The sequence below is a fragment of the Dreissena polymorpha genome, chromosome 4 (genome assembly GCF_020536995.1).
Source record: "Dreissena polymorpha isolate Duluth1 chromosome 4, UMN_Dpol_1.0, whole genome shotgun sequence".
Lineage (NCBI taxonomy): Eukaryota > Metazoa > Mollusca > Bivalvia > Myida > Dreissenidae > Dreissena > Dreissena polymorpha.
Window position 1 is genome coordinate 136,932,804 of NC_068358.1, and position 17,528 is coordinate 136,950,331.

At 36.0% G+C, this 17,528-nt stretch overlaps 1 protein-coding gene across 2 annotated transcripts in view; it reads right to left on the reverse strand.

Moving 5' to 3' along the window:
* Window positions 1–583: 583 nt before the first annotated feature.
* The window catches only part of LOC127876772 (nicotinamidase-like), a 65,646-nt gene continuing 48,701 nt past the window's right edge, over window positions 584–17,528 (reverse strand). For both annotated transcript variants that reach the window (XM_052422244.1, XM_052422243.1), the window contains 3 exons: window positions 9,150–9,318; window positions 7,979–8,121; window positions 584–6,228 (listed from right to left, as the gene is read on the reverse strand). In XM_052422244.1, the coding sequence (XP_052278204.1) occupies window positions 6,121–6,228; window positions 7,979–8,121; window positions 9,150–9,318 (420 nt within the window). In that variant the 3' untranslated portion in view covers window positions 584–6,120. The remainder of the gene's footprint in view (window positions 6,229–7,978; window positions 8,122–9,149; window positions 9,319–17,528) is intronic.

A 17,528-nucleotide genomic window follows, 5' to 3' on the forward strand; every position in this document is an offset into this window, starting at 1 on the left:
ATACGATAACAATACAATTTTTTTTAGCCTTTGTATATTGTTGTGTATAAATCAAAGTATACCATTTTTAAAGGTCATGCAACTCTTTTTTCCCTAATAAAACATTTTACTAAATTTTTCATTGCTGCAAATTATTTATTTTTTCACAAACAAAGAACTGCAAATGAAAAAAAAGTTTAATTAGAAGAAAGAAAATGGAATCATTTCATTAGAAACAAGAGCTGTTAGAGGACAGCGCTCGACTATTCAAGTGCTTGACAGTATAACGTTAGCCAACATGGGGAATGGTTCATATTCAATAATTTATGAGACAATATTTTAAAAAATAAAAAAAGGAAAAATAAAAAAAAAAAATTGGGGGGGGGGGAGGAGAGGGGGTTGAGGGGGGGTTGAGAGGGGGGTATAATGTGGGGTGTGGTCATTTATTAAATTATCTTTCAAAAATAAAAAAAGGGAAAAAAAAATGTTTGGGGGGGGGGAGGGGGGGTTGAGAGGTGGGTATAATGTGGGGTGGGGTCATTCATTTATAAGACGATCTTTCACAAATAAAAAAAGGAAAAAAAAAAAAAAAATTGGGGGGGGGAGTAGGCGGGGGGGATTGAGAGGGGGTAAAAAAGGGGCAATAATTCTGTCAAAATGCTTGATACAGTTGTCTGCTCTTGTTTATAGGTTGGGGTCATGTTGGTAAACAAGTATGCAAAATATGAAAGCAATATGTTAAAGGACATTGAAAATATTTGGGGTAGTACGTAAACTTTAACAATTGCTGCATATTATAAGTGGAAAAGGGGCCATAATTATTACAAAATGCTTCATAGAGTTGTCTGCTCTTGTTTATAGGTTGGGGTAATGTTGGTAAACAAGTATGCAAAATATGAAAGCAATATGTCAAAGGACATTGAAAATATTTGGGGTAGTACGCAAACTTTAACATTTGCACGCAAACTGGAATGGCAATGCCAACGCCGGGGTGAGTAGGATAGCTCCACTATATATATTTCATATATAATAGTCAAGCTAAAAATGGAATTCATCATCACTCATAGAGGTGTTAAAAGGTTGTATTACAACAACTACATGTATAATGAACAAAAGTCTTCAAAGGATTGTCTGGGTTGACACATTAATTGGGTGCCAATTGTGCAGGTGACAATTAAATAGATGCATATTGTCCAGGACGGCACATTTATGAGGTGCCCATTGTCCAGAAAAGCAATAAAGCCCTATGAGCCGATTGTCCCCATGCCCCTTTTCCTACCAGCAGAAAATACTGTACACATTTTGTTTGAATATGATAATACAACATGACATTAAGACCATTGAAAGTAGCCTTTTTTAAATACACACACTTTAGACAATTCAGAATATAATAATTTTCAGTGTTCAATCCCAATAAGGAACATAATTATCATCATTTTGACAAGTGTACAACTTATTTAGCACAGTGTTCCCAGAGAGGGGCTAAAGTTTACCATATCACAATATTATGACTAGAATGCTTGACCTTTGGTGACAAAAAACTTGGTGCAAAAATCTCACATTGCTTTTCATGTGTGAATATGAACCAGGATACAAGGATGATTGTATGATTACATCTTAAGTTATGTACATTTTGAGGTAATGCCGTGTTGCATGTCAATCTATTATTAGTAACAAATTACCTGGCATTTGACCTCTGGGAACATTCAGTGTCATGCATAATCCTGTCATCACAGTTTTGTAATAATATTGAATATGTTTTTCTAGTTATTTAAGCATGCACAGACAGAGGAAGAGATGACCAATGGAAGGACCTAACATATGGACAAATGACCAACCTATAACAAGTTTTAAGATTATTACTCTTTTGCATTTTATTACATTATTAAGTTCTGTTCTATATTTAGTAACAGTGACCTGTAATTCAACCACTGTTTATAAGAAAGGTTGTGTATATTCATCATATTGCCCTTTATAAATACAACAAGTTTCATCCACTATTTTTCAGTACTTTTAGATAAATCACAGGATCCAGAGTTAAATGGATGGTTGGGCAGACATACATGACTGTTGAATAGCAAACATTTCTAACCTCCAATAAGGGACTAGCAAGTTGTCCCTTCCAGGGATTCCTGTACGGGACGTACACGATAGCCATAGATTGGCTGAGCTAAATTCATCAACAAGAGGGCCTGAAAGGCCCAAAGTCCCTCACCTGAGATAAAAAGAAATGACCTGTTCTTTGCAGCCCAAGATATCAATAGAACAAATGTGCTAACCAAGTTTCATGAAGAATGAACAACAAATGGCCCCATGGCGGAAATGTTTTTCAACAGACTGGAACCATTTTTGAACTCATCCAAGATGTTATTGGGACAAATCTTCTAAAACGGTTTCATGAAGATCCAACAATAAATGTGGCCTCTACAGTGTTAACAAGGCAAATATTCATGACGCACAACGGCAGACAGACAATTGACAAAAGGTGATCACAAAAGTTCACCATGAGCAAAAAATATTATGCTCATAAAGATTGGCACCATGTGTGAAGATCAGCAAGTGTCATTCAGATTTAACTAAAAATGTGACTAGAAGTATTCACAATGTTTTACTATAAACTACTGTGGTAGTGCGGTCTCGTTCGCATATGCAAGTGAACCGGTCACGGGACGGTTACGAGTTATGTAACTGTGTGAGCACTTATGTAATACGGAAATATTTATCGAGTCTAATTAAAGAACGCTTATTTCTAACACACTTACTGGTTATTAGGGCTGCAACAATATACCGGTATATCGGTATATATCGCAATACGCAATCCGCATATTGTATTGCGATATGATTTTCATCATACCGGTACGAAAATTTTACAAAAATTCATTCACATTTCGTCCAGAAAAGCCATCCGAAATAATGATAAAAAGGTAAACAAAACAAAGCAGTGTAAATTATTTTGTACGTAAAAAAAGCATTCTAAAAAGTGTATTATACCGAGTAGCATTGTTACATGGGAGCATTCATTCGATGCTTTTGAACAGATTATCGTTGAATTAATTGCGCACAGCTGTAAATGTTTCGTTCGATTCTGATTTGAGCATTATTTGTAATCCGAATTTCGGAAACACGCTTCCAAATTTGAATGCTAACGCGACGATAAAAAATTATAGCGTCAAATAAAAAGTGCTTTATCCTTTGTCTCAATAAAAAGCGCGCGAAAATTATACAGACATGTAGAACGTCGCATGGAAAGTATGGGTGTATTTTGTGTTGTATAAAAACGGGAACATCACGTCAGCTGAATTACACGTGCTCAGTGGGAAAAACGCCCCGGTTGGACATTATTTCATCACATCTTCAAATAGTAACAATTACAAAAATGTATTTGATACTTAAGAAAATTTGCAAATGTTTGTGTTTCTTATTATTCTTGAGCACATTTATAGTAAATATTTACCAGAATTTGCTTTAAAATTGGAATTTATTGGATTATTGGGTAATCGGCAAGTTATAATTTTGGTACAAGTTAGCAATATATTGCGATATATTGCAATACGGGTTTTTGAACTGACAATATATTGCAATACGGTTTTTGGCGTATTGTTGCAGCACTACTGGTTATAATTCAATTAACTAAAGGCGTCCAGTCAGATACGCCTGAATACACTAAAAGAATTATTCTATAAGTGAAAACCAAAGCAGCTTTAATGACAAGGGACAAAATTGTCACAAAACCAGGTTTTCATTGTGAAAAAAAATCTGATAAAGGGAGACAACTCAAACTGAACTTTTGAAATGAACAAACAAAATTAACCCCCTTTGTAAGTTTGTTTTAAAATAAATCTATTTTTAGTCGTGGCGACCTTGACATTGTGGAGATATTGACGTGATTCTTTCGTGCGACACACCGTCCCATGATGGTGAACAAATGTGCCAAATGATTTTAAAATCTCATAATGAACGACATAGTTATAGCCCAGACAAGCTCATTTATGGCTATTTTTTACCTTTGAACTCAAAGTGTGACCTTGACCTTGGAGATATTGACGTAATTTTTTCGCGCGACACACCGTCTAATGATGGTTAACAAATGTGCCAAATGATTTTAAAATCTCACAATGAACGACAAAGTTATGGCCCGGACAAGCTTGTTCCGCCCGCCCGCCAGCCCGCCAGCCAGCCAGCCAGCCCGCCCGCATTCGCCAATCTAATAACCAGTTTTTTCCTTCGGAAAACCTGGTTAAAAATAACTAACTTTAGTCTAAAGAATCTATGCATCGTTAAAAATGAACAAATACAGCAAATACCTTCATGAACGTAAAAAGAAGTTCACAATCTGTCAAAAAAACTAATATAAATATTAGTTACTGTTAGCCTAGAAGTTGCTTCAAAATTTTTGTTTATAAAATAAGTCTAACTTAATCTAAGGAACAAAATTTAAGGAGAGTGGAAAACTCCAGTGACTCAAATGTAAAAAATAAGAAGAATTTACAAAAGTTATTTCAATCAAAAGTCTTTCTAATTTAAAAAATGCCAAATAACAAGGTTGCCATGCAAACAGTTTCATAGCACAGTAGTCTGCTAAATACACCATAACACAGTTTGTAGGTTTAACTTGGCTTATCAGTAAAGATCCAAGATAAGGCTCTAGAGTGCATTAGTACATGTACAGTTATTTTATGACATAGGTTAATTAAATTGCATGCAAACTACTGTCTTTATGTACACCACATTTTATGAAAGAAGTCCCAGGCTTATACAAGGGGATTAACTATTAGTTAACAATAAGAAAGTATGTACAGGTTATCTTTCTTTAACACTATGGCTTATCACAACTAGACTGTTCATATGCTTTCACTATATACATATAAAGAAAACTGCCGACCCCCTGGCGGCCATGTTTTTCCACCGATCTGGACGATTTTGGAACTCAACCGTCATATCCAGAAAACAAATGTTCTGACCAAATTTCATGAAGATTGGACCAAAAATGTGACTTCTAAAGTGTTCACATGTTTTCACTATATACATATAGAGAAAAGGGCCCCGCCCCCTGGCGGCCATGTTTTTCACCGATCTGGACCATTTTCGAACTCGCCGGAGATATCAATGAAACCAATGTTTTGACCAAGTTTCATGATGATTGGGCAAAAATTGTGACTTCTAGAGTGTTCACAAGGTTTCTCTATAGCCATATAAGAAATACTGCCCTGCCCTCTGGCAGCCATGTTTTTCAACAGACCGGAACCATTTTTGAACTCAATCAACATATCATTTAGACAAACATTTTGAAAAAGTAACATGAAGATTGGACATCAAATGTGACTTCTACAGTGTTCATAAGGTTTTTCTTTTTTTGACCTAGTGACCTAGTTTTTGACCCAGTTTCGAACTCGGTCAAGGTATCAATGGGACAAATGTTCTGACCAAGTTTCATGAAGATCGGACAATAAATGTGGCCTCTGGAGTGTTCATAAGGCAAATGTTGACGCTGCACGATGGACAAAAGGCGATCACAAAAGCTCACCCTGAGCTCAGCTCAAGTGAGCTAATAAAAACATGCTAAAATAATATAATATGTTCAATTTATTTAATTGTGTGAAAAGAATATGGTAGGATGTTAAAACCTAAAATTCCTAACCATCACAATATTTGGTATTATAAAAATATAGAATAACAGAGTCAAACACTACCATGAAAAACCTACACTGTCATTACATTAGCATTTCCTGAGTAAATTGGTTGATAAATGACTAGATCTCGAGGAATTGTGCATGTCACTTCATAAGAACAATAAATACAGACATAAATACAGAAAGTCAAACTTAAAAGATTTTACAGATGATCAAACATTTTACGCACTAATTGTATTCAAATAATGCATTTTAAAGAAGACAACTTTACAATAGAAGAAACAATCACACCCTTGATATGCTGTATACTTAAATTAAGTGATCCAAATTATTGCTTTTTATTGATTTGCCTGGTGAGGTTGTAAACTCTACAATCTAACACAACATGACAACTATAATAAATAGATAAAGTGGATGTTACATAATTGTGAAAAATTATACAAAACATCTGGTAGAAATGGAATTTTATCAGATCTGGTAGTGTGATGAGAAGCTAACACGTGCGCCAACATTATTTCACAATTCCACGGTTTACGAGTTCTCGTGCGAGGGCCACATTTTTGGCAGTCTGCAACCCAAGAGGTGTTGGTCGATCTTCCCCAGTTACTATGGCATTCACCTGAAACCCGGATTGCTTTTAGATGTGATACAGTAAGTCTATATACCATATTGCAATATATTGAAAACTGTACAAGAAACATCAGGAAATCAGGTTTTTAAGATAAACATTACAAATAATTATTATAAATATTAACAAGAGATTGCCAAGCAATATGGCCCCCTACTGGTGAAACTCCACCATTGTCAGTATTATATATATATATATATATATATATATATATATATATATATATATATATATATGTTTCCATAGTAACCAGAATTCTTTATGTAGGAACAAAATTAAATGACGTGCATAACATCCATATTGCCATCTATTCATGTTTCAAGTTTCATGAAAAAATATGAAGAACTTTTAAAGTTATCGCAGGATCCAGAAAAGTGTGACAGACAGACTGACTGACTGACAGACAGAGCGCAAACCATAAGTCTCCTCTGGTTTCTACGACAGGGGACATTAATTCTGCAATCCTAGGCTAGGTCTTGATGCAAACTTTTAACACACAAAATATAAGCGCAATACCTGCATCCCAACACAAGTTATTTTGAAAAGACTTTCTATTTAACCATTTACCTATTAGATACATATTTTGACGCATTTGTAGTTCCTTAGAAAGGTAAATTTAATTTAAGTCCTTTCTTGCTAGAATCAAATTTAAAAGGCTTCATTTCCAAGAGAGAAAACATAACTATTTTCTATTTCCCTGTAAAGGGACCTTGATCTTAACCAAACAGGTCTAAAATTGAATCCCAAACTAGGTGTACATGTACACTGTTAATCCAATATAGCGCGGTCAATGGAGTCCAAGCCGTGAAACAGCATTATAAACGAATCAGCGCTATAAGTTTTGAGCTCATTTACTGCAGGGCGCTATAAAAAACAGGTATAGTATAGCCTATAATATAGGTCATGCATATTGCCATGCCGTGTTGTCATCCGCAAATACATGCATACAAACCGAATGGTATCGATAACAGTATACATACCGCTTTTCTTATGTGCACATTTATCCGATAATCCAATAAAATTGCAACATCACTTAAAAAATAATAATCTTGAACATTGGTCAGCACGTAAGCTATCTACACAAACAATTTTATAGCACACCTCCATGCAATCAATCAATATTGAGAGAGGCCATTTTTTAAATTTTAGTTACACTAACAACGACCTTTACGCGAACAGCCCCAAGTAACAATGACCTTTATGCGAACAGCCCCAAGTAAACTCCGCAGCGAGGTCTGCATATAACCCAACCACATACATTTCAGAGCACACAAAATTTCATTCCAATACCTCCCTAAAAACAAAAGTTATTAACTGGGAACCTTTTTACTTTTTTGTATCAACAGCTATGTTAACTTGGCCTGATTGGAGACAAATGCAATCCCAAGCTAGTTCAAAAACTCCTTCAAAACTGAAACTATTAAGAAGGCCATTTTTGATTTTGAGCAGTGGTTACCTTGACCCTTATCCTACACACCACAAATACAATCCGAAGATTGGGGCTCAAGATTTGTAAATGCAAACTTTATATATATTCACCAAAAACTAATTGTTCGCTGTTTTGCTATCTTTATTAGCAGTGAACTTGACCTTGACCTATCTTGCTCCAAATATTTTCATGATTTATTGCAGAATAACCTACACTCATCGTCACTAATTCCCTGATTTTCTACATAGAAAAGTTGTAGACTGTGTTATAATAAAATCAAACTTAAAACAGTCATTAGTTATGTAACATTACCTGCGATGATTTGACAATGATAGCACCACTGTCCAGCAGTTTTTGTTTGGTTTCCTCAATTGCTTTCACGTCAACTCCTCTACAGGCATCTTCTACCAGAATTGTTCGAAACCCATGCTCCAGAGAATGAAATGCAGTGTAACCTGCAGACAAAGGTTTTTATGTTAAACTAAATTAAACTGGGTATAATGCAAAGTAGAGAAACACCGCATACTTTGAGGGTTACGCCAAAAAGTATGTTCGAAAAAAAGCACAATTGCCTTTATAGAATAAAAATATTTTTAATTGTATCAAACAAAAACATTCTCAGTAGAAAATGCACTTTTGTTACACAGACATGTTCTTATAGCATTTCAAGAGTGTCTATGAAGTGCAAAGTACTTGTCTATGGCTTCAATCATTCAAAGACATAGCTGATGATGTAATAACGGGACTTTTTTACTGCTTCATTTTTTAATGGGCAACAAAGTAATATAGATGATTGTGTTGTTAGACAAAATTGTAAAGGCTGAGATAATAGATTAAATCTCTATTGAAGACACACTCAATTGAAGAAGTCACAAACATTAAAAAACACTATACTTTCTATTATAAAAATCTGTCAAAATGTGTATAAACTTAAAATTCTGACCAATGCAAATACTTGTAACATATAAGTTTTTATTTCATTAGATAACGTGCATAGTTTAGAAAAAATTATAGAATCTAGCAGATGTGGGCCTGGTCAAAAGTAGACTTGCTTTAAAGAATGATAAATATCTGTACAGAATAAATCTAAATATAAAATGTTGTGTTTTTTGAGATTTTTTAATGTTTTCCATGGAGAGAAATAGTTGCATCACAAAGTCCCATAGACAATTATATGGGTTTGGTCACAAATTATAAATACCAAATTAACAGTTCTATACTAACTCAGCTAACAATGTTACATCCAACATTTTTACAAAGGAGCCCTACCTGCTAAACATTCCTATTTTCACACTACAGTTTAACAGTCGATATGATAACAAGTATTTTCCTAATTGCAGTTATTGCACCCTTTGTCAGTCATAATCATGATATTAAAAGAATAGAAATCAAAGTTCGAGCATCATTTGTCAATATTTTTAGCCACGACATGGTTTGAGTATATGAAACTTGGTAGTTATGGGGCTCGAAGTGTTGTTCTTACCGACACAGATATCATACGCCACCCCACACACAAATACATCTGTGACTTTATGTTTCGCAAGTATTTTCACGAGTTCCGTCTGAGAGAGTTTGTTGTTGTCCCAGAATGCTGAATAGCTGTCAACCTCTGAGTGATGCCCCTTGTTCACAAACTGGGCATTCTTTGCTATCTGTAATTGAGACCATCTCACAGTATTAAGGGTCCTAAACAGCAACAAGGCAATACATTGTAATGCATGTACCATGACATAAGAGCCGTGAGCTTCATAAATAGTGATTAGAAAACTAAGTAACCAGCTATGTTCTTTGGGAAAAAAAGTCTTCAACACAAACCAAGTCACAATTGACAATTGACTTGACAAGAGCCGTTCCAAGTCAGCACGTTCAACTATTCTTCCATTTCGATAGTGTAATATACATTGTCCATTAGTAAACTGATAAAATAATCATGAAGACATATTTTAAGAGGAATATTTTTACTAGTTTAATTAAATCTAAAAATGTTCGGACACAAGCAAGTTGTGTTGGCTGATCAAGAACTGCGCCAGAGGAAACTTGCAGGAAAACACACACCACACTTCTCAAACGCAAAACATTAAGAGTCAGATCGCCAATAGGAGTACACTTAATACTTTTTGTCTGTTTTCAGACGTTTGGTAACATAGACATTAACCTTGACCTGTAGTACCCAAAATGCAATCCCAAGTCTGCATAAAGTTATACTAGCTACACACCAAATTTCAGAACACTACCTAAAGCAAGTCGCATTACTTAGTGGAAACTTTTTTCTATTTTTAGTTACTGTGACCTTGGTCTGACTGTCCCCTAAGAAAATACCCAGCTTGGTCTACATGTGAGCTACATGCACACAGCAAAATACCTCAGTCACAACTTACATGATGTATAGAAATAAGTTTATATATTTAGTTACAGTAGCCTCGACCATTGACCAGACTGGACTTTAATGTAATCCCATGCATGATGCTAAGTCAGCATATATAAGCTACCTACACACAAAATAATATAAAAGTATCTCCATCCTAAGCTTTTTTTTACCAGTTGCCCCAAAAGTCTCCTTTCAAGCTTGCTGTAAACAAAGTTTCATCAAGGTTGGTCAACACATACTGAGTGATTGATTGGCAAACACAAATCTTAACCTAAGGCCAGCATTTTTTTATTATTTGTTTTACAGGAGCGCCCGACCCTATTTTTCAACAAATCCAAATAAAAATAAAAGTCACTTTCGTTTTTTTTTATTTACATTTCATCCGCGGACCTGGTATTTTATCCAAAACTAGAAAAAAAATGCGCAGATTGCCGAAAGTGTTGTTCAAAATTTGTTTATAATACGGGTTGTTTAGTTGTGCCTAGTCGACTAATTGTAAAGCGTCAGCAATTTTCATTGGCTATTAAAGCATTTCTGTTTATACTTAACTGGTACACTGCAGCAGACGACAGCCTGTAATTATGTAAACAATAGGTTTAAGAGCTTGTGGGACGTATTGGCCAGTCTAGTGTTTAAAACAGCTTGTGTTATGACATTGGTAAGTTTATCATTGAAATCTGTACATTATTGGCTGCTTTCAGGGAAAACGGGGCTAAACCCTTTCAGTGCGGGAACCAAATTTTGAAGGCCTTTGCAAACAGTTTGGATCCAGATGAGACGCCATGTTCTATCAGGATCCAAACTGTTTGCTATTCTGACAGTATTCTTTGAAAAAAATCGAAGAATATGCTAATTTTAGAAATTCAGCAGACGACATTTTAGCAGAAGACAAATTTCCCAGCATTCAAAGGGTTAATGCTGCATTATAAGTCTGTCATGTGGGCAAAATTATTTCTCAATAATGTAAACAAAATAGATTAAGTATTAGAAACACGTATCACAACATGTACATGATTATAGGCTTGTTATTCTTAAGCAAGGAAACCACAATTCTGAAGATGGTTGCCAGTGCAGCGACAAGTTGTGAAAAAAGATTATTTTGTTTAAGTTATCTCTATAACATAAATATGAGGATAAACAGTCACACACAACTCGACCTGTGCTTTAAGACACACTCTTTAAAATTTGAATGGTTTGTGTTTATTTCAAACTTGCGATATAAAAAGCTATAACATTAGTTTGAAAACTGAGTTGCTTCTAAGATTATGCAATAGCAAACAAATTCAGTGCCTTCAGCGCCATGAGTAGTGTGCATATTCCACCTATGGATGAAAGTTACAAAGTTGGTTGTTAAAGCTATTAAACAATGTAATGAGTTTTCAAGTCTTTTTTATTTAAGTCAAATGCATGCTATATTTGTTATAAACATACATATGATATACACTCAACAAAAGTTTAACGATCACTATAATACACTACACACTTGGCGTGTTTAATAGTCTCTATTAAAGCAATATAGTATAATACATGCGAAAGGTACTTTTACCTATAAACATATATATAAAAATATGTTTACTATTATTATAAAAAGCTTCTACAACAGTGTAATTAGATATATAAAACACTTAAAGGTTAATGCAAGTACACATAAGGTTAAATTGGCTGAATTTTAAATTTTCAAAAATAAAAAAAATATTCAGTTTAGACAGTTTTATTTTATGCTCTCCGGTGGTTTATAGAGAAATATCAGTGAATTAAAACTGATAATTTCACTGTTTCAAACAATGAAAATTATCAGTGAAAATTATCGATAATTTTCACTGTTTACTGTGAAATGACGTCATTTTTTTGACGAAATGATGTCATTATTTCAGCAAAATTCTTTAGTTAAACTCTTTAACAATATAAATAAACTGTGAAACAAAGCATAAAATAAAAAAAAAATTGTTGGATTCGGTGGAATATCGATTTTAACTCACTTGTGATCATAAAAAATATATTTTTTCACTCGTGGCGAAAATATTGTTTTTTATGATCACTTGTGAATTAAAATCGATAATCCACTGAATCCAACAAATATCCTCTATTTATTTTTATTTTTTTGGTCGACTGCTCACTTTTCATGCTTTTATTTTTATTTATACCCCCGTACTCAAATTTTGTGAAAAATTTCCCGTAAAACAAATAAAATCAAGAGGGCCTGAAAGGCCCAAAGTCGCTCATCTGAGATAACAAGATATTATAAGGACAAATCTTCTGACCAAGTTTCACGAAGATCGGAAAATAAATGTGGCCTCTAGAGTGTTAACAAGGTTTTACTATAGCCATATAAGGAAAAATGCCTCACCCATGGCAGCCATGTTTTTCAACCAACCGGCATCATTTTTGAACTCGTCCAAGATATTATCGGGATGAATCTTCTGACCAAGTTTCATAAAGATCGGACAGTAAATGTGGCCTCTAAGAGTGTTCACAAGATTTTACTATAGCCATATAAGGAAAAATGCCCCGCTATTGGAAGCCATTTTTTTCAAGCAAACATAATTATTTTCGAACTCATCCAAGATATCATTGAGACCCATCTTCTGACCAAATTTCATGAAGATTGGACTATAAATGTGGCCTCGAGAGTTCAAACAAGGTTTTACTATAGCCATATATAGCAATATTAGGAAAAATGCCTCGCCCCTGGTGGCCATGTTTTAAAAGCAACCAAAACCATTTTCGAACTCATCCAAGATATCATTAGGACAAATCTTCTGACCAAGTTTCATGATGATCGGAAAATAAATGTGACCTCTAGAGTGTTAACAAGGTTTCACTATAGCCATATAAGGAAAATAGCCCCGCCCCCGTGATGGCAATGTTTTTCAACCAACCGGCATCATTTTTGAACTTGTCCAAGATATTATTGGGATGAATCTTCTGACCAAGTTTCATGAAGATCGGACGATAAATGTAGATCAGACGATAAATGTGGCCTCTAGAGTGTTAACAAGATTTTACTATAGACTTACATAGCCATACCGTAAATTCGCGAATATAATACGCACTTTTTTACCTGCCAAATTTTTCTTCAAGTAGGGGGTGCGTATAATATACGAATTTAGATCAGAACAAAAATTTTCCTGTGAAAATGTTCAACTTAATCGTTGCAATTCGCTGCGCGTAAGCCATTTTGAATTACACAATTACATCAAAGGGGGGCAACTGTGCTTACGGTAATTGTCACGGCTACACCGTATAGTACCGTACATGCTAAATAAACCAACCATCGATATTATATATATAATAATAATAATAATACTTATTATTTTATAATTATAATTATCATCTTTCTGAATATTGTCAAATGGAATTAAATGTTATAAAAAAAACAGCGTCTCTGTTTCTTTCTTTTGCTGACTGCTTGACCCGGGTGTCAGCAGGTGGCCCATGTGTTATCGGTAAAGGTGCTGAGAAGGGCCATCGCTTGTCAGCGGGACCCGTGTATTCGAGGTGTTGACAAAAAGGGTCCCGATCTAGGGGCCTGAGTAAACGATTGCTAATTGACACTTATTGACACTTACCGTCAAGGGTCTTTATAAACACAAGAACTTAGCAGTGGCCAACATTATCTTCCAAACATCTACAGACTACATATCGTCAAATCTACAGCATCAACTGCGATCAGAACAGCTCCAAATCACGCAAATCTTTAAAAAATATTTGTCTTGAAATTGTCGAAAAAGGCACTTTTTAGCGCCGATCTTGCAATTGTCGAAAAAGGCACTTTTTAGCGCCAATCTTGTAATTGTCGAAATGGGCAAAGTACGTACATTGTACACTGCCAAGGAAAAGCTTGCTGCTATTTCCTATGCAGAGGCACATGGCAACAGAGCAGCCGGACGCGAGTTTGGCTGTAATGAAGCCTGTGTTCGTCTGTGGCGCAAGCAGAAACCCAGTCTGCTTCGCCAGAAAAAAAACCAACGGGCTGAGCGAGGTCAGTCGGCCAAGTTCCCTCAACTAGAAAAGAGGCTGCTAGACTTCGTTAACGACCGACGCCGACAAGGAATATCCGTCTCAACCATCGAACTGGGCTTTGAAGCCAAAAAACTTGCCAAAGGGATAGAAGGGACAGAGACATTCAAGGCCTCACGTGGGTGGGTGTGGAGGTTTATGGAGCGCCACAGCCTCTCTGTACGACGACGCACCCACATAGGGCAGAAGCTTCCGGAAGACTGCGAAGAAAAGCTCATTACGTTCCAACGATTCATAATCAGACAAAGAAAGCGTTACGCTTTCCCATTGAGCCAGATTGGCAATGCCGATCAAACGCCACTGACGTTCGATTTGCCTACGAACACGTCCATATCCTCGAAAGGGCAGAAGTCGGTTTCCATAATTACAACGGGAAACGAAAAAAATCGCTTCACCGTTATGCTGGCCTGCACAGCTGACGGGGGCAAGTTACCGCCTTACGTCGTCTTCAAGCGTAAGACCATGCCCAAAGGCGTCAAGTGGCCGAAGGGAGTAGAAGTGCGGGTACAAGAGAAAGGCTGGATGGACACGAACCTTGTCCGCGACTGGATCAAGACCGTGTGGGGCCGTCGTCCAGGTGGTGTCTCCCGGCGTTCTTTACTTGTCCTCGACGCCTTCAGGGCACATACGTCCGATGACGTTAAGTCAATGTTGACCGACTACAAGACAAATCTGGCGGTTATACCCGGTGGGATGACTTGCATGCTGCAGCCACTAGATGTCAGCATCAACAAGCCAATGAAGCAAATGCTACAGATGAAGTGGAACGAATGGTACTGCAGCAGTCCACAGTCATTTACTGCCGGGGGGCGACGAAGAAAGCCGGAACTTGAGGAGATCTGCCAGTGGATAGTCGACTGCTGGCAGCAACTAGATCCTGCAATCATCCAGCGTGCATTCAAGAAGTGCTGCATCAGCAACCATCTTGACGGCACAGAAGATGACATACTATTCAAGGACCTAATTAAAAGCCGATCCCCAGTTCCTGACCTCGCCGCAGACGAAGACGATGAGAGCGAAGACGATGAGACAGATCCAACCGGAGAGGAGACAGTCTACACGGATGTTGATCCGCAAGGCATGTCTTCAGAAGAAATTGCTCGCTTTTTCCAAAGCGACGATGAAGAGAGCGATTTCGAGGGGTTCGACGAAAGTGACCTGTGATCAACTCGTCACTAACGAGAAACAAAAAACAGCCCTTTTCAGGGCAACCATTTGTCTTAGAAAGAATTGTCTCAAAATTGTCACATTGGTATCAAATTAACCATATGTTTGCGTTAATAAAACAATCAACGGTAATATAAACAATAGACAGATATTTATTATGCAACTGTCATGACAACGGCCCGATAACACATCGCGATCAATATACCGGGGTAGCACTGTGAAACAGATGTGTGATAACGCCAAATTGGTTTGCTATTTTCACAACACAAAAATATATTTTCCCCATTTTGTTGCTTACCCGACGCTTACGCTAGCAAATCTATTTCTCATGTATTTTCCTGTCAAGTCTTTGTCTAAAAGCGCGAAAATTAGAGTGGGTGTAAACACTGTCGAACATAATGTGTACTGGGAATGCAATAGCTTGCCGATATGGTCAATAATTACCGGTATTGCTCTAAATGTCGTTATTGTTTAAAATAATACGTTCAAATAAACTAAATGGAGAAAATATATAAAGACATTTAACATGTGGGAGAACAAATGACAGCGATCACTTTAAACAGGAATCTTCAATCTGAAATTTTATTTTAACAAGTGTGAATACATTTTTTTCGGAAATGACAGTGTCATGGCCGATGTTGGACACTGAATTTTTTAGTGCGTATTTTACTCGGATTTTGAATTTTTACCAAAAAAATTTGGACCAAAGTTGGGGGTGCGTATTAAACACGAGGGCGTATTATATTTGCGAATTAACGGTATAAGGAAAAATGCCCCACCCCTTGGCAGCCATGTTTTTTAAGCAAACGTAACCATTTTCAAACTCATACAAGATATCATTAAGACAAATCTTCTGACCATATTTCATCAAGATAGGACAATAAATGTGGCCTCTAGAGTGTTAACAAGGTTTTACTATAGCCATATAAGGAAAAATGCCCCGCCCCCTGGCGGCCATGTTTTTCAACCAACCGGCATCATTTACGAGCTCGTCCAAGATATTATTGGGATGAATCTTCTGACGTGGGACAAAGCCTCTCCAGTTACCACAAGACCTAGCTGCTCCGCTGACCAGTGGCTGATAACCATCTTATCAATATCAGTACCCCATCTTTACAGGCATTATTGGAAAAACGATGTTTTATGACCCTCATTGCTTTTGAACCTGATATTCTCATAAAAATTGAAATATTATTGAAAATACTCATATGAAAGTTTTAGCTAATAAAATTTCCTTTCCTGTGGTGTAAACTGTATGTTTCTACCTTAATTTATTGGTCAGTTATAGTCATGCAAAGTTGACCGTTGTGTGTTTTACTGCGTTTCAATGCAAATCTACCTCTTTGGAAACGCAACCCTCATTGCCTTTTAACCTGATTTTCTCATAAAAGTTGAAATATTATTGAAAAACACTCAATATGAAAGTTTTAGCTAATAAAATTTCCTTTCCTGTGGTGTAAACTTATGTTTCTAGATTATTTTATTTATCAGTTATAGTCATGTTAAGTTGACCGTTGTGTGTTTTACTGGGTTTAAATGCAAATCTCTTTCCAGCTCATATAGAAACTTTGCTAAGTTGGTGTGTTGAATCAAATACAAATAATTATATTTTGAAATATTAATTTTTTTCTTACTTTCTAAACTACAATTCTTCTTTCTTGAAGATTTTTTTATTTTATAAATTCATTCTGCAAGCCTCAAAATTCATGTAAATTCTTATAAATAACTATAGAAAAACACAGAGTTTCTCAAACAACTTCATTCATTTTCAAAATCAATTTTATTATTTCTTATAAAATTCTTACAATACTTGGTATTTCTATTACATTAATTCACCAAATGATTTATAAACATTTATAGATACCGGTAACAATTTAATTGGATGTTGCATAATGTGCCATGAATAATCATATAATCAATTTGCATTTTGCATTTTATTACCGATCGAAATCCGGCAATGTCGGCGTCTTCAATAAGTCTCCAGTTTGTGTATTTATTTGCAAAATTCCAATTTTAGGCGGCTACTTTATTATCAAATACTCCAGTTTATAATCTGATCGCCGACATATAACTTTATAACCCAGAAGTCGCCGACAAACCCGTGTATTCGTGTACCAAATTACAAAACGCCTCGGTAACATGGCACGCGCGCAAACGTCATCTGAAAACTACTGCTGCGTCCGGTAAACATGTTTATTCAAAGTGTCTAGAACCCGTGTATCTTATCCCTAAATGTAAGATTAACACGTGCGCTATTAATTATTATGTTGGTCAGTTCAAAGGCATATTGAAGACCGCCGACTGCGT